Genomic DNA, 24,168 nt, shown 5'->3' with positions numbered 1-24,168 from the left:
TCATAATTATCATCAAATGGAGCAATTTAGGGTTGGGTGTGCCATTAAAGTGTGACTGACTGCTGCAGACTCTATGTGTTGCCTTGGATTTTGGCGTACTGCAGGGGATTTCCTCGCCACATACGTCTTTTTTCTTCTTTCCTCTTTTAACTCAAAGATGGCCTGACAACAGCTGCGCTCACAAATACGCAATGAACTGAGACATTGTCAAGAAAAGAGACAACTGCCATGCACTTTTCTTCAAGTAAACAAGTCCAACTGAGTTGACATGTTTAATCGGTTTCACTGTAAACAACATATTTTCTTTTGTTCATTTAAACATGTAGAGGTATACATAACAGTTCAGCCATGGTAGGCCATCATGTATCCAATGAAGTTAAGCTATAATTCTATAGTGTGTTTAAATGTCAAGCTTGAATTGTTTGACACATAGGCCTACAATGTAAGTTAGCTGCTATCGCTATAATATCTGTAATATATCTATAGGAAAACTATGTGTTTGAATACATTTAAACTATTCTGTAATATCACCCTTTATTAACACTCATAGGCTAGTAAACAGTTATCAACAATAAGAATGTGGGTATTTTTGAGTTTGTTAAGCAGATGAGGCGTTGAATTGAAGTGGGAGTTTCCTGCTGTTATATATGTTGGTTCCTTTTCTGCTCGACCCACTGCTATTGCCAATTTCAACAGAGTTAATAATTGAACAGCCCTGCCAAACACAAAACCAGGGCACCACACCCAGAACACATACTGTAAAAAAAAAAAGGGAACAGAGAGAGGAAATTAGCATTATTTACTGTAACACTTTATATTAAGGTACACAAATTAACCATCAACTAGTTGTTAATTAAAATGCATATTAGCAGTATATTGGCTCTTTAGTAGTCATTATAAAACACTTATTGATGCCTTATTCTACATGACCATATTCTACAAGTAATAGGCCATTAGTTGAGAGTTTTTCCTCGATAACCCTCTAATTAGTGCTTATTTATTGCAATTAATGAAGTTTTTGTACGAGTTTTGGTCTTAATATGCTCTGCTCAATATGGGCCTAATAAGGCAGTAGTACCACAAAAATAGTAATTCTCCCATAATAACACTTAACAAATATGATCTATTCTTATGTAACAAGACATGAAACTATAAGTGTTAATTGTGTCTAAATAACTCAACATTAGGTATTTATATTTAAGAACATGTTCCCTATTTTAAAGTGAAGTCTTGTTCATAACCAATAAGCTATTAGTTTGACTCTAATTGACCTGAACAGGTTCCCTATTCTAAAGTCGCCTCCTCTTCATACTTTGTAAATACATTATAGCACACAACTACTGAAATTAACCTCAACAGTACATGAACAAAGTAGGCACATGTTGAAATATGTTTTATTAATGAACCACTAAAGAGAGGTTCAGACACATATCAAAACATGTCAAGTTTCTACAAGGCTGAGAACATATGCAGCCTTTACTTTTTTTATAAAAACTGATTTTTAAAAGACTTTATGTATTTGTGATCATATTGTGTGACCTGCTTGTATGTACTTACACAATGGGTGTACAGTTCTCTCTATGTGTTGTACTGTCTCAGTGTGAACATAGATTAAACTGCCAGCCAAACTCTTTTGAGAGCCAGGGAATGAGCAGCCAAGCTCCTTTATTTACTTATTGCAGTCCACAAACGGAGTGAAACTATAAAAAAAGAAGTTACAAGGCACTTAATGATCTCATACATGCATGTGTAACATACACAGATTAACACATAGGACCGTTAACTAGTGTAAACAAGGTAAATATAGCTAATGCTAGCTGTGCAATAAGCATGTAGCCTATACTGTTAGGCCCATATTGAGCAGAGCATATTAAGACCAAAACTCATGTACAACAACTTCAACAACTTCCTTACTTGCAATAAATAAGCACTAATTACAGGGTTATTGATGAAAAACTCTCAACTAATGGCTTATTACTTGTAGAATATGGTCATGTAGAATAAGGCATTAATACGTGTTTTATAATGACTAATAAAGAGCCAATATACTGCTAATATGTTAATTAACAACTAGTTGATGGTTAATTTGTGTACCTTAATATAAAGTGCTACCTTATTTACATTTTACATTAATGTAAATTATACATTTTGGTGTCACGTGTGAGGACATAATTCACTGTGTGTTTGGTGTGTGTTGCAACCCGGACCCGTTAGCGAGGGCACAGGGTTGGGGGTTCATTCATGCTAGTTGCACATGCAGTCAGCTAACGTATTACATGTCTGATGTTTCATGATAATAAAGTGTGGAGTTCCATACTGAACACTAGTGATGGCGAGATGAAGCCTTATGAAGCTTTCCAGCCAATTGGTTCGCAAAACGGTTCATCTCATGAGGCTTCATCATGGGCTTCATTTGAACACAAACCCCCTGTTGGTCAAAGTGTGTAAAACAGGCAGATTGGACATCTCAACAGTGTGCTCTATCTCATACCGAGTTCCCAATGAGTAAAGCCTTAGAATAACTCTAAACAACGAACATTAAATCATATTTTCATGTCAACAATATTGTTTTTATTCCAGTTGAATGATTGTGATTGAAAAGCCTAAGGAGGCTGGTAAACATTGCAAAGAGGGATTTGTATTCCTTCATAAACGTAACCATGTTGTAGCCTGAGAAAGGCTAACCCATATCAAAGAATACATTTATTAACTACATTATCTCATTTAGCTGTAGCTTTTATAAACAACAAAAAATACGTAGGCCTATTGACCAGTTGTTGAACCAGGGACCCTGCGGTTGTGAGTCAACTGCTTTCCAGCTGAGCCCCAGCCCCACACTGAATCTCCCTGAAAACACTGCACGATATTTATTCCTGTATTTATTCATGTTTTTATTCCTACATTTATTTATGCTTGTATCTATTTATACTTATGAGTATGACATGTTCCGACCTCTATATAAGTGAGGGTCTGAGCTCTCTTAATTCCATCGTGTCACCGGGCCCGGGTACAGGAGGGGTAATATGCAGGGGCGGATCTAGACAAATATTCATGGGGTGGCAAGAGGGTGGCAGGAGATTTTGAGGGGTGGCATCCCCTGACAGAAGTATATGCTGATTTAAATCGCAATCATATCAATCAATTAGGGGTGTAACGGTATACGTACCCGTACTGAAATTATTCGGTACGGGCCCTTCGGTTCGGTACACGTGTGTACCGAACGAATATAGCGTTAAACGTAAAAAATTGAGAACATGAACAACTTTCTGGAAGTAATCTATATCATAGAGCGACCAAGTCATTTCATTGGACGAGAGGCATACTATGAGAGCTGGTCACAGGGATGCGTTCAAATGTAGTCAGTAATTTGAGGAAATGGCGAACGCAGATAAAGTTGAGCTCGAAAATCCTCCGGCATCATTGAAGTCTCCGGTTTGGGAACATTTTGGTTTCGCAGTTACGTACAAGGATGACGGACAAAGACAGGTGGACCGAACCAAAGCTGTTTGTCGGCATTGTTCAACTAACATTGGTTACGCGGCTGGCAATACATCACACTCATTTGAAAAGGCATCACCCGAATGTGAATATTACCGGTACCAAAAGAAAAAAGACTGAAGTGCAAACCCAACTCCCACTAGCATGTAAGCCTCCACCACTCGCAAAGAGTTCAGACCGAGCCAAAGCTATTACAAACGCCAAATATCCTTATGTTGCCATGTTAGCAAAGCGCTACCTGGCTGTATCTGCTGCCACTGTCCCTAGAGAGGGTGTTCCCCACAGCAGGAGACATTGTTAGTGCCAGCAGATCTGCCCTTTCAGCAAGCAATATGGACAAGTTCATCTTTCTTTAAACAACATGAAAATACAATGACAAGCAAGTTCTAATGTCAAGCTGGCTGCTTAGGTACTAGTACAGTTCAAATACAGATTATTTCAGTTCATCGAAATGCTGCACCTTAATGTTTATTTTACTATATTTTGTATTTATTTGAATACATTAGTCACAGTTTAATAATAATTAAAAAAAAATATTTAATGTTTTGTGATAATTTTTTCTGCTGTACCGAAAACGTACCGAACCGAACCGTGACCTAAAAACCGAGGTACGTACCGAACCGAAATGTTTGTGAACCGTTACACCCCTACAATCAATGTTAACTTGGAAAGCCACAATATTAATATTTTAACTCAATCACATAGGTGATATTATTGTGGCACATCAGTAAAGCCTTACAAGGTGGCAGACGTAATTTAATGAATTTTAACTGAACAATAACTGAATGAGTTTGTTTCACTCTTAGACCAGCAGGGGTACCAATCTATGCAGACTGCTGCAATAAGTACATTAATTAACTGTCTCATCGATGTTTGTCTGAATGAATATGATACTATTAACAATCATATTATTCCTATCAGCTGTCAATCACTGTTAATAAATAATAATAATAATAGATTTAATTTGTTAGCGTTTTTACAGGTGCTCAAAGACGCTTTACAGATATAGTGAAGAACTGTTATGATTCACATATTCATTTATTATTGAATAAACTATATTTTTTGGAGGAGTTAATGATGAATGTTCATCAAGATGCTTGCTCACCCTCCTTCAAATTTGAAAAACAAGTAATTATATCATTATTGATATACAGTTACAACCTTGACTTTACATCAGAAAGAACAAACATTAAAGAAGTGACTAACTGCATCAGTTAGGGTTAAAAAACGTGTATTCAGCTAAAACATAAACATCGCTGCAGTTATTATCCAGTGGAAGGTCCTTACCTACTGGCCTAGTTAAATCAAAGTGGTTACTTTCTGTTGGCTGGGCATTGTAGTTTTACACACCGTCTTATTTTACTTTCTCAGGACTTAAAACTGTTTTTGGGGGCAGACCCCCTCAAAGAAAAATATATATACACGCATACAAGGTCATCATCTTAACAGTTTGTTATTCTCATCGAGTCATCCGTGAGCAGAGCATCAAGTTGGCATGTCTATTGTCTATTGTCTAATGCGGCGATTACTATTTTGTTCAGCAAAACGCCTCACAAACTTATTAAGATCAACAGCTGTAATGCGTTTTGATTCAATGCTGAGTACAGCCAAACTTGACATTCTCTTCTCTGTCATTGTAGACCGCAACTACCTCATTCCTTCAGTACTTGGGTCCGAAAGGCTTCTCGTTTTGCGCCGTTCCCACGTTCAAGTGAATTCGCCACCAATCATATTTCCACTCTCGCGCCAGGACCGGGGGAGGGGTTACATGACGTGCATCTTGTGCTGCATTCACTTGCACTCGGACATTAGAGACTTTCTCTCATAAATGTCCGATGAGCCACAACTTTTCTTTCAAAACAAAGATGCCAACTGGGGTGGCAGCTGGGGTGGCAAGGCTATTGTTTAGGGTGGCAGTTGCCACCCCATGCCACCCCGGTAGATCCGCCCCTGGTAATATGGTTCTTCTTATTATACATCCATGGGTATGAGCGTTGTGGTTCAACGGTTCAATCTGAATTGCTTCCTGAAGCAGTCACGTGGTATCGACAGGCAGCGAGGCTTCGTTTGTCATCGATGACGTCACTGGCCCAAAACGATACAAGCCTCGATACATGCTTCACAAAAAGCTTCGGGGATTACTCGACACACGCTCCGAAGCCTCGGCGCAATACGTAACATCACTACTGAACACCTCGCCTCCGACTCCCATTCATCGGCTCTACACTGGTGACCCCGACGTTTTCGAGAAAGTTTCCGAAGACTCAATGAACATGGCTAGTAGCGATGTTTTTGTAAAGCTGCCGGCGTTTTGGGAGCATGCCACTGCGGCGTGGTTTGCACACGTGGAGGCGCACTTCGCCTGCCGACAAGTCCGTGATGGGGATTTGAAATACTACCATGTAGTAGCAGCGCTGGGAAGCTCCACGTCATCCAGGTTGGTGGGATTTATCGCTGACCCCCCACACCATGGCAAATATGAGGCGATTGCTAAGGAGAGGGCCCGCCATATTCTTGAAATTCAAGGCCTAGGGGATAGCAAGCCATCTCAGCTCATGGAGAGGATGCTAAATCTGCTAGGAGGGGAAGATCCCCGGATTTTATTCATGGAGACATTCCTACGCCACTTGCCTTCCCGTGTCCAGATGGCGCTAGCCAACACGCCCCGTGCATTGGCTGAAGAAGCCAACCTTTTTTTCTTGGCTACCCAGCAGCCCGGTGCAGAGGCGTTAGCTGTGACACTCAGCGCCCCCGCAACAGTCAAGAAAGCTTGGGGGAGACTGGACACGACAGCAGCAAGCCAGCGTGGAGACACAGGAGACTGTTTTTACCACGCGCGGTTCGGGACTAGCGCGAAGAAGTGTGTCGCTCCCTGCAGCTACAAGCCTCCGGGAAACGGAGGAGCGAGCAGGCTTCTCTTTGTCAGCGACAGAGTCTCGGGAAGCTTGTTTTTGTGTGACACGGGAGCTCAACGGAGTGTAGTTCCTGCTTCGAGGGAAGACGTCACTTGTGGGGGACATGGACCGCGGTTGACGACGGCTAATGGTGGCCCCATTCACACATACGGTGTGAGGCCTATGTGTTTGTGCATTGGAGGACAACGTTTCAACTGGGATTTTGTGATGGCAGACATTTCTTTTCCCCTCCTCGGGGCGGATTTTTTATGTGCTCACGGACTCCTTGTGGACGTTAAAAATAAACGCTTGGTTGATGCCTTGACGTTTTCCTCCCTCGTGTGTACACTTGGTGAGGCAGCGTACGACGGGCTGTCGGGCTCGCTGTTGGGAGTGGACTGTTGGCTGAGTTTCCAGACCTGACGCTGCCCACCTTCTCCGTGCTCACCACCACGCATGGGGTGGAGCACCACGTCACCACCGAAGGTCCCCCAGTCTACGCCAGGGCCCGGCGGTTGAACCCTTCTAAGCTTGCAGTAGCGTGGGCGGAGTTTTCAACCATGGAACGCCTGGGCATCGTCCGCTGTTCTGACAGTCCTTGGGCCTCTCCTCTACATGTCGTTCCTAAGCCGAACGGTGGTTGGCGCCCTTGTGGGGATTACCGCCGCCTCAACGACGCCACGACACCTGACCGCTACCCGGTGCCGCACATCCAAGATTTCTCGGCACATCTGGCCGGTACGTCGGTGTTTTCGAAAGTGGACCTGGTGCGTGGTTACCACCAGGTGCCCATGCATCCCCTGGACGTCCCTAAGACAGCAGTGATAACGCCGTTTGGACTTTTCGAGTTCCTGCGGATGCCTTTTGGGCTCAAGAACGCCGCCCAAACGTTCCAGCGCCTGATGGATTCGGTGCTGCGGGACCTGCCGTTCGTGTTCGTCTATCTGGACGACATACTCGTCGCCAGCGCTTCGGTGGAAGAGCACCTGTCACACCTTCGAGCCCTTTTCGCGAGGCTCAGCCAACACGGGTTGATCATCAATCCTGCAAAGGGCCAGTTCGGGGTGTTTGACATTGACTTCCTCGGACACCGCGTCACCAAAGGCGGTGCAGCACCCCTGCCGGCGAAGGTGGAGGCTGTTGCGGCTTTTCCTCGCCCACTCACAGCCCGGTCGCTCCGTGAGTTTCTGGGGATGGTGACTTTCTACCACCGTTTCATCGCCCGGGCCGCTCACATTATGCGGCCGCTGTATGAGTCTTTGAAAGGTACGACCCCCATCTAGGCGATCAACTTGACGGCGGAAGCTGCGTCTGCTTTCACGGAGGTCAAGACCGCGTTGGCGGCCCTGTTGGTGCATCCATCATCCACGGCTCCCATCTCCATTACCACAGACGCATCGGACTACGCTGTTGGTGCGGTGCACGAGCAGTGGGTGAAGGGCGCTTGGCAGCCACTCACCTTTTTCAGCCGCCAGCTGACGCCCAGAGAACGCAGGTACAGCGCCTTTGACCAAGAGCTCCTTGGACTTTATTTGGCCGTGCGGCATTTCCGTTTTTTGCTGGAGGGCCGTGAATTTACGACGTTTGTCGACCACAAGCCGCTCACTTTCGCCATGTCTAAAGTGGCGGAGCCTTGGTCGGCACGTCAACAGCGGCAGCTTTCCTACATCTCGGAGTTCACCACAGACATTAAACACGTGGCTGGCAAGTCGAACCTGGTTGCAGATTGCCTCTCTAGGGTCGTCATCGGAGCAGTCCAGTTGGGCCTAGTGCTGCGTACCGGTACGCCGAACCGGTACTGGACTTGTAAAAAGTTTCGGTTCAAGTCTGGTTAAAACCGGAACGTCGGGAAACGGTACTTGCAAAAAAAACTAGCACTTACGTATATATTCTGGTGTCTGTGGTTATTTAAACATTCCCTGATAAACGTTATTCAGCGTCAATAAATGAGTGCTAATCCCAGTGTGCTCAGTGTACAACATCACATGTCATTTCACCTTCGATTCACGGTTTGAAAACGTAGCATTTCGCCACATGCTAATGCTAACCGGAAGTGAAGAATTTTCAGAATAAAAGTATTAAGTTAATAGTGTGAACTTCCGTTTTTTTCAGAATAAAACTGATTTAAATTAAATAGTGTATTTAATTCAAAATTACGCCATATCAACATTGATTTTAATTTCTAACAGTATGTATGTACATCACTATGTATGTAGTATGTACTGTATAATGTACACATGTAGAGTTGTAGAAAAGACATGGTGTACAGACAGTACAGTACACTCTGACTGTACAGTCAGTCACTACAGTGTAGCCTATACTGTATAGTAGGTGTGTAACAGTGTAATGCGTATAGTCTACTCTACACTCTACCTTTCAACAACGTTTTAGGGATTTAGGCTCAGTCAGCTCAGGGACTGTTTGGTTACTTTAGTTTGGTAAATGAAATAAATGTTTGAACTTTGTAGTAGTTCACTGTAGTTACTGTCATAAGTCATTTGTAGACTAAGTGGCAAAAAGTGTTTTTTTTACATTTGTACTTTTTAGAGAAATGTAGACACAAGTTGGAAAGGAGCACAATAAACCTGACGAGTTTGAATTTGAGTTGATTATGAGTTAATTTTCAATTGATAATTAGCTCACAATAAGTTCACTTTAGTTACTCACACAACTTGACACAAGCCATGGGTTCAAGTCCGGACTTGTAAGTCCGGACCTGAACCTGAACCTCTGGACTTGAGTCCGGACCTGAACCTGAATGTGAGTCCAGGTACGCAGCACTAGGTGGACTACACTCGCATGGCGGCGGACCAGGTCGCAGACCCCGGCGTCCAGGCTCTGAAGGTGGAGGGCCCGGGCTGCGCTTGGAGGATGTGGTTTTCGGCGACGCGGGCGTTACCCTCCTGTGCGACGTTTCCACGGGCCTGTCGCGGCCAGTCGTTCCCGCCAGCTGGAGGCGCTCTGTGTTCGAAGGGCAGTGCACGGACTGTCACACCCCGGTGTTAAGCCTTCGGTGCGCTTGGTGGCCGCGAAGTTCGTCTGGCATGGGCTGAAGAAGGACGTGAGGACTTGGGCTGGTGAGTGCGTGGCTTGTCAGCGCGCTAAGGTGCACCGCCACACGAAGGCCCCTTTGGAGCGTTTCCTGGTGCCTGAGAGGAGGTTTGACCACGTCAATATCGACCTGGTTGGTCCATTGCCCTCCTCTCAGGGCTTTTCCTACCTCCTCACCATGGTAGACAGGACGACCCGTTGGCCGGAGGCGGTTCCTCTCGTGTCAACATCAGCAGCAGACATTGCCCGGGCTTTCATTGCGACGTGGGTGTGTCGTTTTGGCACCCCATCAGACATTTCCTCTGACAAGGGCTCACAGTTCAAGTCCGAGCTCTGGAACGCCGTGGCGAGTGGTCTGGGGGTTAAGTTGCACAGGACTACCGCTTATCACCCTCAGGCTAACGGTCTTTGTGAGCGGTTCCATCGCTCCATGAAGGCGGCCCTCAAGGCGGCCCTCAAGGCCGGCCTTACGGACGGTAATTGGGTCGACAAGCTGCCTTGGGTGATGTTGGGCCCGAGGACTGCGCCTAAAGGGGATCTGCAGTGCTCTACGGCTGACATGGTGTATGGTCAGCCGCTGAGGGTTCCTGGGGATTTCCTCCCTAATACATCGGCTCCCTGGTCGGCGACACCCCAGCGGGCTTTCCTACAGGACGTCGCTGGGTCTTTTGCTCCGGTCCCTACTACTCAGCACGGTACCCAAGTGTGCTGGGTTCCCGCGGAGCTCCGCACGGCGGGGCATGTGTTCATCCGGCACGACGCGCACAGAGGCCCCCTACAACCCCCTTACGATGGCCCGTTTCGGGTTTTGGAGCACGGGGACAAGCACCTGGAGGTCGACCTGGGTGGCAAAGCCGAGCATGTCTCGGTGGACCGGGTGAAGGCTGCTCATCTGGACTTGGGCCAGCCAGTGGTGCTGGCTCGACCTCCGCGACGGGGACGCCCCCCGGCTTTGACCCCGGTCACGGATTTCAGACCTGTTGTTCCGGTCCCTCCTCTTCCGGGGGCCGCACAAGCGGAAGTCGCTTTTCCGACTCCCGTGCTCAGGAGTCGTGGGGGTCGGCGTGTCGTTCCTCCCCGCCGCACAGACTTTGTTTATGTGTGAATTCTGGGGGGGCTTGTGTGGTGTCACGTGTGAGGACATAATTCACTGTGTGTTTGGTGTGTGTTGCAACCCGGACCCATTAGCAAGGGCACCGGGTTGGTGGTTCATTCATGCTAGCTTCACATGCAGTAACAGCTAACGTATTACCTGTCTGATGTTTCATAATAATAAAGTGTGGAGTTCCATACTGAACACCTCGCCTCCGACTCCCATTCATCGGCTCTACAACATCAAAAATGTATAACAATGTTCGGCAAGCAAAAAAGAAAGAGGAAAGATTATTTTTGTGTTTTTCATCATTTTATTAAGGTCTATATGATATCTTTAAATCACAGTAATCATTGGAAGGCCTGGATCTGAAGGCACTATTTGATTTGCTAATTTCCCAATGTCCTCTATGTATACACCACGTGAACATTCTCATGTTACATATGACTGTAAAAAAAAAAAAGGAAGACATCATCCGGAGGGAGAGGACGATCAGACATGAGAGAGAAAACTGTCTTGCAAGGCTGAGAGGTCACTTGGTTGGCTGAGGATTTGCAGCAGTATGGGACACTGACATTAACCACCGCAGTTTAACTCTGAGATCGTCTGAATGTGTTCTTTCTTTGAAGTCTGTGAATGGAGCTGCAGACACTTGGCCAGTTTAATCCTCCCCTCCACACAGCAACTGCAGGGTTTTACGGTAGTCACCTGAAGTATCACCCTGAGCAATGATAGATAACGCACACAGAAGGATTGTGTTAAAAAAAAACTGTCATTGTCTCCAGACATTTGGTCATTACAGAGCTGAAACTGGGAAGCGGGATTATTCTTCTCAGTCACACAAAAGCAAAACAATGATTATCATTCATTTATGTTCAATGAGTGGGTGAGTCATGGAGACAAGCAGAAATCGCAAGCAACAAATCAACTACAATCAAGTGGAATTACCCTTTATATCAGCTGATAGTCACAGATACAGATCTTTATCTTTATAATCATCATTATTGAGCTAAATCTTTTTGAAGGACTAGTTCCTTTTTTTGGGAACTTTGGTCATTTGATTTCTCGCTATGAGTTAGATCACATCAGTACGGTAAATGTTAGCTTAGCTTAGCTTAGCACAGAGACTGGAAACAAGTGGAAACAGATACCCTGCTCTGTACAAAAGTAGCAAAATCCACTTGATACTACTTCCGGGTTTATTTCTCGGATGTTACTGACAATAAAATCTGTAAAATGGGTTAAAAAATGGGATAGACTTTGTAATTGACAAACTGTTTTAATCATATTAAATCATATATTGCGACTAAAATGTACTCCCTAATATAGACAGAACTACAAACATTGTGAACAAACTGCGTACAATATACACACTTCAGAATACACAACAGCAATCCTTGCCATTGCATAAACTGGTAATATTTCTTGCAAAGCCAATTCAGGGCACCCTACTTGCTTGTTTGTATTGGTGTCACGGTGATTTCATCTGTGAATTATTATAGAACTGCTTCCTGTCCCTGTGCTGTCAGCCAATCAGACAGCAGATATAGAGAGGAAGCATGCAAGGGAAATTCCTAAAAACAGCTGTGCAATAGCCACAGACCCATAGTCCACCGCAGGAAGCTATAGATTACCATACACCCCCACCCCAGCACAGCAGCAGAAGAAGGATGTGCAACATGCAATCACACAAAGACCAGAAGACAAAACACCCACACATACAGATGAGATGAGGAAACACAGCAACCAGGAGTGTTAGTTGACAAAAGCTCAGACTTACGATCATAGTTTCTACCTGGATGAATTCATGGAGGGAAACATCATGTGTTTCCTTGAACTCTTTGCGAATGTTGAACAGGTCGATCTCACTGCGGGACACCATGATGCGGATCAGCGCTCTGTCGTCTGTGCCGAGGCCCTGCAGCGGAGACCAATGAAATGTGTTTATTCTGATTGACTTACTAGTAATTGCTACTGTGTGAGAGCACTCAGCATGAATACCAAGAAAGTATAGAAAAAGACACAAAACTTAAATATCTTACATGCATCAATAAAAATAACCTTTTCACTTGCAGCTGGAATTATACATGCATATACTTATACTTAAGTACCTTCATGGCTTTGTACAGACGGTCCGCAAAATAAGAGGGCTGGTTCTTTACGCTGCGAACTGCAAAGTAAAGAGAGTGCGTGAAATGGCTGAGGAGGAGAATAGATGTTGTCAGCAGTCTACAATGCGACACATTTAAAAGTAAAATGAGGTCAAAAACAGTGGTTACCTATTGCATAAAAGGCATTTTTGACATCTCCTGACATCTCCTTCTTGATAATCTGTTCAATGTCCTTGTTGGAGTATCTGACAAACTCCTGGAAAACTGTGAATAGCAGGGAGTGTATTCATGAGCTTGATCAGTTACATTCTGTTTTTGAGAAACACACACATTATGTTATAAATTGTAACTGTATTGTATTTGTCTTGTCGTTTACCTCTTCTGAGATGGGGAAAGCTTCTGGTGCACAGAATGCTCATGAACTTGTTCTCCATGTCATCAGAGTCAGCGTTGCATGCATCGGCTAGTTCCTGATAGGTTAGGGAGGAAGAACAGGAACAAACACTGAAACCCAGTCTTCCATTTCATATTTAACAGTAAAACGTTACAGTAAAAAGCCACACACTAAATCACCTGAGCATCTGCATTAGCTCTTTCCTCATTGGCAGGGTCCTCCTCTCTTGCACCCTGAACAGAAAAAAGATAGTAAGTGCTTTGATCCATTAAATATCACCTAGAACATTTAATTGTTCTCTTTCATTTGTAACATAAGACCGTGTGAAAGAACACTGTGTATGTAATGAAATGGACCTTTAGTTCTCTGCTACAGTCAGCAGACAGACTGCAACCAGTGAGTGGGCATGGAAACAAAACACAGACTAAGTTCTCATGCTGATGAACCTATACCTGCGCAAGAGAAACAAGGATTCGGCAGAAGAGGCCTGATGTGTCTGAATTAATGGCTTCCTCCATAGACTTCGTATAGCCTGTGATGTAAAAAGCTACATGTTAAAGGTATCCTGAACAAAAAATGTCTATGCCTTTTGTTTCTGGTATAAAACTCACCAGCCTGATAAGCAACGTTCATGGCAAGTATTTGCTCACTGCTCCTGGTGACCAGGATCTCGATCAGGGCGTGCTCATCTGTCCCAGCCCCCTGTTTAAATTAAGAGTAAATAACAAAAACACAGGGAAGTTTCACAAATGGGGCCTCCTCATATCTGCTGAAATTAAATGTCAGTTCAGTTTTGCTATTTTTGTTCTGATTGTTATCATCTTCATTTGTATTTTGATGACAGAACTTCCTAAAACTGTATCAATGTCCAAGAAGCGAGGAAGTATATTGTGAAATATGACAGGTAAGCTGAGCTGATTCACAGTTCAGTGTGGCATTGACGCATAACTATTCAGTGAGACCATTAAAGATTTAGAAATGCAGATGTTTTATATTTAATCCTTTCAATTACTTGTATTTTGCGTCTAGGCCTTCAAAAGGCAAGCTATTCTATTCTACTGCATTCAAATCTACATAATAGGGACATACAATTGTGAAACTATTTTGTACTTCCTGTATGTACAAAATAGTAAAGGTTTCAACAAAAGGCAAGTAAGATAATCTTTATAAATACCTAAAATGCACATTAATTGACTTTCATACATTTTGTCTAATGGTCATGACATTCAAGCACAAAATCTACTTCTCGGGGCTTGACATCAACTATCACAGACTTATAATATGATAACAAGTGTTTTTTATTTTTTATGAAGGGGTGTACCTTACTCATTAGCTTCTCCATTCACATGTACTGATATCAACCATGTCAACTACTGTACCTCCATTGCCTTCTTCATCATTTTGGCATCAAACTCTGCAGGGGTCAACATGAGCCCAATGATCAGCCTCTCCAGGTTCTTTGACAGCTCAGACTTCAAGTCCTTCATCAGATCCTGAGGACACATCAAACACAAAAAGTTACATGAAACAGCTTCAAGGAAATATCTAACGATATGTTTATTGTAACATTATTATGAATTATTTACCCTTCCCATGAGGGATTTGAATGTCTGTCTGATCTCTTGCCTCTGAGCATTGCTTCTTTGTGCAATAATGTCAATTATTGTATCTTCATCTGTTCCTGTAGGTGGTAAAAGGCAACAGAATTAGTAAAACCTGTTTTGAGAAATTCTATCAGTGTAAATGTGCTTTTCAGTGTTGCATACCGAATCCCTTCATTGCTTTCCTCAGCGCTTGTGCATCAGCAGCCGGGTCAAAATCGTGAGCAGGACGGAGTGTTGGCCTCAGCTAAAGTAGTGGGATGACATCATTGGAAGTGTGAGATTCAATAATAACAATCCAAACATCATGCGGCAAAGCAAAATAGTTTAATTTAAATTGATATATTTTTTTATCAAAGCACTAAACATGCAGAACTATATAATATGCAACAAAAAGTGTTTGTTGAGTGGGAGTGTGCCCTCTTGAGGTTAGAAGCCATGACACAACCTACAATTAAAGGTGGGTAGGCTAAAAAATATCTGCTTTATAGAGAGTTAGTGAAAAGATCTTTTGTCAACCAAAATGCTGAGATTTCTACTCCAATTCACTTCACGGACAAAGCAGGACAAAACGATGATTTGGACAGTGCATAATAACAAAAACGATTTGTATTTGAGCGAGCAGCATTCTGATCCTATCCGCCGCTAAACAAAGAGTTCGCTGTGAAGACATGGCAGTGTTATCAGCACAAGTTTGTGACACTGCAAGAAGCAGGTCACTGCAGGGCGGGGAGGTAATTAGGATGCATGCCACTGCCAAGCCAAACATGCATGACACGTCTAATGTGGGAGCAGATGGGGCCCAAACCTGGACTTTGGTCATGGCACTTGTTTCCCACATCTTGTAGGCTATCTGAGCAGCTTCAGGGAAGAACTCTCCAGCTAAACTGTAATGATCAGTTTGAAACAAGACAAAGCCAGCACCAAGTGGTACAGAGTGAGTACTTTTCTGGAGACAGGGATTAATTACTCAATAAACTGCTTTACTTTCAGAAAATCTTATATTACACTCAGAAAACCATCACTCCTGAAAAGTGGTATTCTATCACCCCCGTCTGGTTGCTGCTGTTGCTTGCAGCCAACACTTACTCATCATCTCCTCCACACAGATTAAGCAAAGTCCTCTTGTAATCCCCCGATGTGTCATCCTGAGGGGTTTATAAAGAAAATGAAGGTAAAGGGGTTATGCTTTGCTGATGCTAAATCAGTAGGAACATATTTTATTAGTGTTTAACCAACCTTAATCATATTATAAAGTGACTTCTCATACAATAAACGGAAACACTCCCGAATGTCCAACATGTCTATTTCAGAGCGAGAAATCATGATCCTGATCAGGGTGTTGTCAGCTGTACCGAGACCCTGGAAATAAAGGAGAGGAAGTATTCACGGTCAAGTAAAGAGGACTATATGGCTGCAAAATACAAACTTAGATCTGGAATAAGAAAAGCCAAATTCAATTAAGCTCCAAAAATAGAACAGGAAATTTCAAACAATAACACTAGGACAGTTTGGAAAAAACTTCAGGTCCTCACCAACTACAAAACAAAGCCCCCCCCCAAACCTGAAAATGACCATCAGCTTCCGGACAAACTGAACGCCTTCTACAGCAGGTTTGATCATTCTCCAGTTTCTCCACTATCACCCCCATCTCCCCCCTCCCCACCATTCCTCATCAAAGAGGCAGAGGTGAGGTGCACGTTCAGGAGACTGAAGAGAAACAAGGCGGCAGGCCCAGACAACATCAGCCCTGCGGCCCTCCATCACTGTGCTGCAGAACTGGCCCCTGTTTTCACCAACATCTTCAACTCCTCCCTCTGCCAGTGTTCAGTTCCTCACTGTTTTAAGGAATCCACTATCATCCCTGTACCCAAGTCTAATAAAATATCCTGCCTCAATGACTACAGACCCATAGCCCTCACATCTGTGGCGATGAAATCATTTGAGCGCATCATTCTCAGGCACCTAAAAACCAGCACCTCCCCCCTCATGGATCCATATGAATTTGCTTACAGAACCAACAGATCCGTGGATGACGCTGTCAACCTGGCAATCCATCACACTCTACAACACCTGGAATCCCCCAACACCTACGCCCGCATCTTGTTCCTGGACTTCAGCTCCGCTTTTAACACCATCAACCCGGAAAAACTCTTCAATAAACTAATGGACATGAACACTGACCCCTGCATCTGTCACTGGATCCACAGCTTCCTCTGGAACAGACAACAACGGGTAAAAAATAAATAACTCCACATCTCTCCCTCTGCACCTCAGTATAGGAGCTCCACAAGGCTGTGTCCTATCCCCCTGGTTATTCTCACTCTACACAAACCAACTCACATCTCAGCACCCCACAGTCAACATATATAAATACGCAGATGACACAACAATAACAGGACTCATCTCAAATAATAATGAAACACAATACCTCACTCAGATCCATCAAGCAGTCACCTGGTGCTCAGAAAACAACCTCCTACTTAACACAGCAAAAACCGAAGAAATAATCATCGACTTCAGGCGAAAGCCACAGCCCAAATCACCTCTATCTATCTCCGGCAAACTCATTTCCACCACAGAATCACTCAAATTTCTTGGCACTCACATAAGCAATAACCTCAAATGGAAGACCAACACAGACCACATCTACAAAAAAGCCAACCAAAGGCTATTCTTTCTGCGGCAGCTCAAGAAATACAGAGTGAGGAAACATCTCCTAATCCAGTTCTACACAGCCATCATCCAAAGCATCCTCACATCATCCATCACAGTCTGGTACAGCAGTTCAGACAACCTCTCCCGGAATAAACTTCAACGTATCATCAATAAAGCATCAAAAATCACCTGCAGTCCCCTTCCATCACTCGAATCACTTCACCACCAACGAACTGTCACAAGGGCAAAGAAAATCATTTCTGACCCCTCCCACCCAGGTCACCATGTCTTCCAACTTCTGCCCTCAGGGAGGCGCTTCAGGTCACTGTCCGCCAAAACCGCCCGCTTCAAAAACAGCTTTTTCCCCTTTGCAATACGGACACTAAATGGACTCTAAATAACACCAATGAACAATAACAATCCACCACACCTTGAACTTTATGTTATATGTCTTTGCTCTGTGCTGTGTGTTGTACTTTTTATTGTCTGTTTATTGTATGTTGAATTGTATGGAACAAGCTGTAATACTCTGCACTGAACACGAATTCCACCAGCCTGGCTGTGTAGTCATTAAAGATTCTAATCTAATCTAAGTAGCCCTAATACATTTTAAATATCAAGTCAAAACGTTAGATTGCAATCTGCCCCTAAATAAAAAAAACATTTTATAACAACTGTGTTGCCAGGGAATACATGTCCACAAATAGTTTGAAACTAGACTGAACAGCAATTTTTTACTTTTTGTTTACCTTCATTGACTTGTAGAGGCGCTTTGCATAGAACATGGGAACGTTCCTTATACACTGGACTGTTAGAAAAAAGTAAATAAGAGAGACCCCTGTAAACTTCACAACTTGACACCAATCATGTCTTAAAGTGGTACTTTTAATGTGTTTCTTACCAACAGCCAGCATTAGCCTCTCAAAATCCCCAGACAACTCATTCTTTATGCTGTCCTCTATGGTCGTCTCTCCAATCTTCTCATATGCATCAAAAACTAAGCAAACAGAAGACATTGTTATGTCATGTTTTTCATCGCATGACAATTTAAATATCTTAACATGCTGAAAAGGAAAATACCAAGCTACATCAAGATGTTGAACCTTGTAAATATAACCATCTCTAAATCAGTTTGCAAGCATCATCTTTATGAGCATGTTAGCATGCTAATGTTAGCTCAAACCACCACTGAGTACAGCCTCAAAGAGCTGCTAGCATGGGTGTTGTTACAGACGGCCGGTTTTCTTTAAACAGATGCAACAATTGGCATCAACAAAAAGTAACCAACATGTTTTTTTCACTAGCCATATGATGTTCCTGAATGATCTTTTATGTATCTCTGTTAGTTTGTGATGCCCGTGTTCAAATTTCACTTCTAAGAAGCAGGCCTTAGGCAGTTTTCTCGGCATTAGAACGAGAAAGTAGGTTTCACAATATGATGGCAACTTTTAAACTACAATTAACTCCTGAGAGACTTGAGGTCACAGTGGTAATGTATGAATGCCTGACTTTAGTGTAAATTGTCCAGAGAGCATGTGCTCACCCATGTGAAGGTGGGTCTTGCTGCGGTTTCCAAGAATCATGATGAATTTGGCCTCGTCCGTCCCCCACTGCTCCTCTCCGGCTGCATACAGATCCTACACACAGAATGACAAAGTGTAGGTTATAAATAATCAAAACATTTTACTTTACTTTTAAGGCGTTTTAAACAGTTCTTATTCTCACTTGTGCATCTTGCTCCACCAGATCTGCATCCACCACTCCTGACTCATCTCTGGTCCCCTGGTAACATCAAACCAATACAATCAGTCTATTGTTAAAGGTGCACGGCTGACTTTACATTTCAGTCATGATTACATCAACTCCTCTGTGAACTGACCTGAAGTAAAACAATCAGTGTCTTCTTAAAGTGACCGGAGGTGTCTGCGATTATATCCTCCTCAATGTCACTGCCATAGGCTGAAGACACGGGCATCAATGTCAAATGTTAAGAGATGCTTAACAAAGAATGAGTTGATTTAAAATGACTTATTTAGCAAGCCTTACCATCCTTGTACGCTGCAACCATGTCTTGAATCTGTTGGTTGTTTCTGGATGCCATGACTTCAATAAGGACTTTCTCGTTGGTTCCAGCTCCCTTAAAAAAGAGCATGACATTAAATATGAAGTAGCTTCTTCTTTATTAGTTGTGCCTGAAGTATCATAAAGAATTGTACAATTGAAAAAAAACGTCTTACTTTGACTGCATCATTGATTTCTTTGGCATCATGGTAGGCTGGGGTTCTCATCAGGCTGACAATGAGGCGCTCAAATTTGCCCGTCAGCTCATATTTCAGATCTTCAATTAGGTCCTGTTAGAACGACAACAACATAATAGAGTGCACGCGTCTGCTCCAATGTGTTTTAAGTTATCCTGTAGCATGATAGATAAACAGTCTCTGACAAACGTGTTTCTATTAAAGCAAATTAAAACAAAAGCAAATTAAAACAAAAATCAGAAATCAGATTACCTGTCCAAAGTTGCATTTGTACGCTGCAATGATTTCCTGCCTCTGTACATTGCTCCTTGAACTGACCAGGTCCAATATGGCCTCTTTATCGCTACCTGAGGAGCACAAAGCAACATTTTCAAGAAACGTAATCTCAGTGACAGAAAATCTATTACTGCATCACCACCGCCCTGAACACTGCGTGAAATTCCTTATGTGATCATTCAGCCTACGAGTGGAGACGGGGAAAGATGACATTTTCCCCTCTGCAATCAGAAATCACAAGAAGAATGTGGCACTTACCCATGCCTTTCATAGCATTGTAAAGGGTCTCTGCGTCAGTGGAGGGGTCAAAGTCCGGAGCATCTGTTATTATGCCTCTGAACACCTGTAAGAAAGAAATTATAATTTAGTTTCAGAGGAGAGACAAGGTGTTAGTGCTCATGACTCAAGAACGAAGTGCACAGTGATGTCTGGGATGCATAGACCTCTGAGCCAGTACAGAGAAATGCAACTCTGGATGTGCAGTTGTACATTCAGATGCAAGGAAATGCATCTGCTCTGGCTCACTAATCCCTAACAAATATATAATATCATGGTCCACAAAGGAGAAAGCCTCCTGGTGATCCCCTGACTACTACTTTAGCATATGCATGATGTTGATATTTTAGTTTTTATTTGAAATTCTCTGATAACTATAGGATTGATACAGTCATGCATGGTGTCGTTTAATTGAGTCAATACTTTGGTTTATGAATAAATCCTTGCAAAACATTTATGAAAAATAATTGTGAACATGTATGAATTGTGAATGTTTGGATGAACCTCAGCTAAACATCAGCATGTTAGCATGGTAACATTAGCCATTCGCTCAAAACATCACATGTGCCTGGGTACAGCCTCACAGAGAAACTTGCTGTGTTCAGCATTTGCAGAGGCCGCTGACCTCAACCTAGACAGCTTATAAAGATTGCACTATCCCACTTTAACAGTGCACTGGCTTGCAGTAGTTAATTGTGTAAAAGTGTCAGGGACAGGACACTGGGACAGGAGGTGAAGCCATTTCTGCTATTACAGCTGGCTGCTTGCACCTGTCCCACCCCCAGCTGAGCAGAGGATAGCCTAGGTGTGTGTGTGTGTGTGTGTGTGTGTGTGTGTGTGTGTGTGTGTGTGTGTGTGTGTGTGTGTGTGTGTGTGTGTGTGTGTGTGTGTGTGTGTGTGTGTGTGTGTGTGTGTGTGTGTGTGTGTGTGTGTGTGTGTGTGTCGGGGGGGCAGTGGGTCCATAGGAGCAGCACGGAGTCAGGTTTCACATAACGTTCTGTCATGCAGCACCTCAATAATGTCAGAGTTTACTAACAAACTCCATTGGGCATGAAAAGAAAATATAAAGCACTACACAAGGATTTTGTTTATAAAATGGGCCCTGGCTTTAGAGGTGTGATGTTATTAGCTCATTCACTTTGGGAAAAAAGAAAGCTGAAAGCTTGGCCTTCATTTCGAAGGCTCTTACTGCAGCTGCTGTTGTATAAAATACTACCGCATTAAGGCATGCAGCCAAAATATGTTCTCCACCCTGGTGAGGGGCCACTGCTCTCTGCTTTACTACAGACCATCTCTCCTCACGACAGCTGGAGAGCTTCACCCACATAGCAACAGGCCTTTAACTAAAGTAATCCCATTTAGTAATGTGTTTGATTAGGAAAAATCCTAATGTGGATTCAAATTGTTAGCTACATTTGTACTCCTTCATTCCTCCCTGCTTGTTTATTTGCTAAAGCCACAGCTGTGCAGAGTATAATTAACAGCCAATATTGGTCCAACTCAACTAAGAGCAGAACAATAGGACACTGACTAACGTCTCGGACAATTCATTTGAAGACAAGACAAAGCCATTGGAAAGATGCTGTCAGCTGTGTCCATTAGATGTGTCACCCAACACTGCTGCCTGTATGATAGGGAGGAATCACATGGTGGCAGGTGGCAGAAAAATGACCTCACTCACTCTATCCACATCTCATTCAATGGTACACAAAACCGACCATGTACCACAGACACAAGATCTGCTCTGCAGTATGATACAAAATGCTTCATACTTACATAATGCAAGAGGAGAAAGGTCAACTTACCATTTCTATATGTGGTCTTCTGTGTCAACACTGAGCAGGAATCAATAGTTTCAGGCCTAGAGAGAGACACAGAGAAATGCTGATGTAGGGCTGGATAACAGAATTGCAATACATCCCTGTCATCTTGAAGTGTCTCCCCCCCCCCGTCCGCCTCCCCATTGTGTTGCAGTGTAATCACGGTGCAAAATAACAGTTGAGTACTATGAGATCAAGTTGAAGAAAGGACAAATGTTTTAAAAATGTAGACTTTAAGCTTTTCTACAGTTTCAATGCAGCACGGTTCGTTTAAAGACATAAGGAAAGCTCTCCCAAAATAGCATGCACAGTTTAACTTAATATCAGAATGAAGGTATGAGGGCGGGGGGCTGGCCTCAAGCCTCCACTGTATATGCAGAGCCACACCCTTCTCTGAACCCCACAAATATAAATATAAATAATACTGAATATGGCTTACCTTGTGTGTGGGCAGTATCCGGTGAGAATGTCGTGCTGCTCTGTCCCCGTTAACCCGGTCTGTGTGCTCCTCTCCTCCAGTCAGACTCGGGCAGTCCCCTTACGTGTCCTCTGTGACGTCACGACTGCGGCGATGTGTCTCGCAGGGGTGTGTGTGTGTGAGAGAGAGAGAGATCCTGAATGTAACGGGAAGATGTCTTACGGTAAAGACATACTTCCAACGTGTGTTACGTGGTAACATCATAAACCTAACGCACGGAGGCTGCGCAATTTTACGCCACTTGTTTTCAGCATTCTAGCACTTTGCTGCAAAGCGTGTACCCCTCTTTAAGAAAACATTCAAAAGCTATTTGCTTTAGCATCAAGGAAACCTTCACTTGGGGTTTGTTGAAGGCACTTTTTGCTTTGAATTTGTTCTGAATTTCTGAACTTTGTCACGTGACTCTGACTGAGAGTTATGTGATTTTATACAGAAGGCAGCTTGTCTGCTCTATTTCTGTCCTGTCGGCATCTATTCCAGTAAGAGGGGAATGGGAGGGGGTGGGGGTGGCCATTTCAGCATTTGGGACTACAGAATTAAACATGATAAAAATGAGACAAATCTTTCACATTGGTGGTAATGTGTGGAAACATACACTTTCAAGCAGTGGTTTAAGTACAATGTTGTGGTAGGCCTACTTGTTGTACTGTGAGTATTTTCATTGTATGTCACTTTATATAGGCCTACCACTACATTTTGCAAGCCAATGTTGTACTTTTTACTCCACTACACTTCTACAGCTTTAGCAGGGCTGCCAACACTGATTGATTGATTGATTGATTGAAAAGTTTATTAACAGCTTGTATATTGGGTACAGTACAGTACAGCTCAAAACATACAATTGTTAAGGGGATGCAGACCAGAGAAAGACTTTCGTCTTGTTTACATCAGGGTCCCCCATTTCCAATTCATCATGTAATTTAAGACATATAAGACATATTTGACATACAGATGGCTTATTTACAATTTACATACAGGTGGTTTTTTACATACAGATTGCTTATTTACAATTTTCATTTTAGATTTCGTTCTAATACATCCTAACCGGACATTTAAGACATACCAAGTCTACAGATATACAGTTAGTAACAGAGTCTAAAATGCGAGTATATACATAGATGGGGGGTGGGGGGAAGCTGTCCATTGTACGACAGGTTGAGATTTGTACCATTACCGGGGCCAGTTTTGCAATGCTCTCCCCCGAAGGTGCTCTTTAAGAGAGGTTTTGAAGGTAAGTATAGTTTTACTTTCCTTTACAGTTGTGGGAAGAGCGTTCCACCTTGATGTGGCATAATTGCGAAACGTGTATTCCCCCTTTTTTGTGCCAAATCTGAGTTTCACATGATTTGTGGAGCTCCCTCTGGTGTTATGATCATGGTATTCCTTGACCTTTGGGAAGAATTTTGACATGTACATGGGTACCATAGAGGTGTAGTGGATCTTGTAGACCAGGCCCATTGCAAGTAGCTGCACTCTGTCGTCTACTCTAAGGAGGCTTGGATTATGTAAGAGCGTGGTTTCTCGCTCACTTCCTTGACAACGCCAAGCATCAGAATCTTAAAACCCCTTGATGTTTGTATGCAATTGTGCTAAATTCAACACTGGAATCAAGCAAATATGAATATGTTTGCATGACATTAGTTATTTGTATTTTTATATCACTTAATTATACGTTTAATACATTTAAGTCAAGCTAAGGTACATGTGATGGTAGCTAGTTAGTGCTCTTACCTGTGAGGCCTCCTCCAAACAGCATAATA

The 24,168-nt window shown here is 43.2% G+C and overlaps 1 protein-coding gene across 3 annotated transcripts; it reads right to left on the bottom strand.

Annotated features, from left to right (window-relative positions):
• Window positions 1-10,829: 10,829 nt before the first annotated feature.
• On the bottom strand, window positions 10,830-22,596 carry anxa6 (annexin A6). Of its 3 annotated transcripts, none has more exons than XM_034232606.1 (25): window positions 22,370-22,589; window positions 21,916-21,971; window positions 20,093-20,177; window positions 19,811-19,905; window positions 19,538-19,651; window positions 19,347-19,437; window positions 19,180-19,259; window positions 19,026-19,082; window positions 18,844-18,937; window positions 18,202-18,297; window positions 18,050-18,108; window positions 15,882-16,004; window positions 15,732-15,790; window positions 15,451-15,529; window positions 14,808-14,889; window positions 14,628-14,722; window positions 14,421-14,534; window positions 13,653-13,743; window positions 13,494-13,573; window positions 13,221-13,274; window positions 13,024-13,117; window positions 12,816-12,911; window positions 12,648-12,706; window positions 12,332-12,454; window positions 10,830-11,257 (listed from the first exon to the last, which is right to left on the bottom strand). In XM_034232606.1, the coding sequence occupies exons 2-25, from the start codon at window positions 21,916-21,918 to the stop codon at window positions 11,198-11,200; spliced, it is 1,983 nt and encodes a 660-aa protein (XP_034088497.1). In that variant the 5' UTR covers window positions 21,919-21,971; window positions 22,370-22,589; the 3' UTR covers window positions 10,830-11,197. The 3 variants fall into 3 exon arrangements, 2 of the variants coding, with proteins under 2 accessions (XP_034088497.1, XP_034088496.1); XM_034232605.1 differs by having other exon boundaries at window positions 12,317-12,454; window positions 22,370-22,586; XR_004570644.1 differs by lacking the exons at window positions 10,830-11,257; window positions 12,332-12,454; window positions 12,648-12,706; ... (4 more) ...; window positions 13,653-13,743; window positions 15,451-15,529 and having other exon boundaries at window positions 14,470-14,534; window positions 22,370-22,596.
• Window positions 22,597-24,168: the final 1,572 nt, after the last annotated feature.

The sequence above is a fragment of the Gymnodraco acuticeps genome, unplaced genomic scaffold, assembly GCF_902827175.1.
Source record: "Gymnodraco acuticeps unplaced genomic scaffold, fGymAcu1.1, whole genome shotgun sequence".
Lineage (NCBI taxonomy): Eukaryota > Metazoa > Chordata > Actinopteri > Perciformes > Bathydraconidae > Gymnodraco > Gymnodraco acuticeps.
Note: the sequence above shows the minus strand (reverse complement) of the source record. Positions and strands in the feature narration are given on the sequence as shown.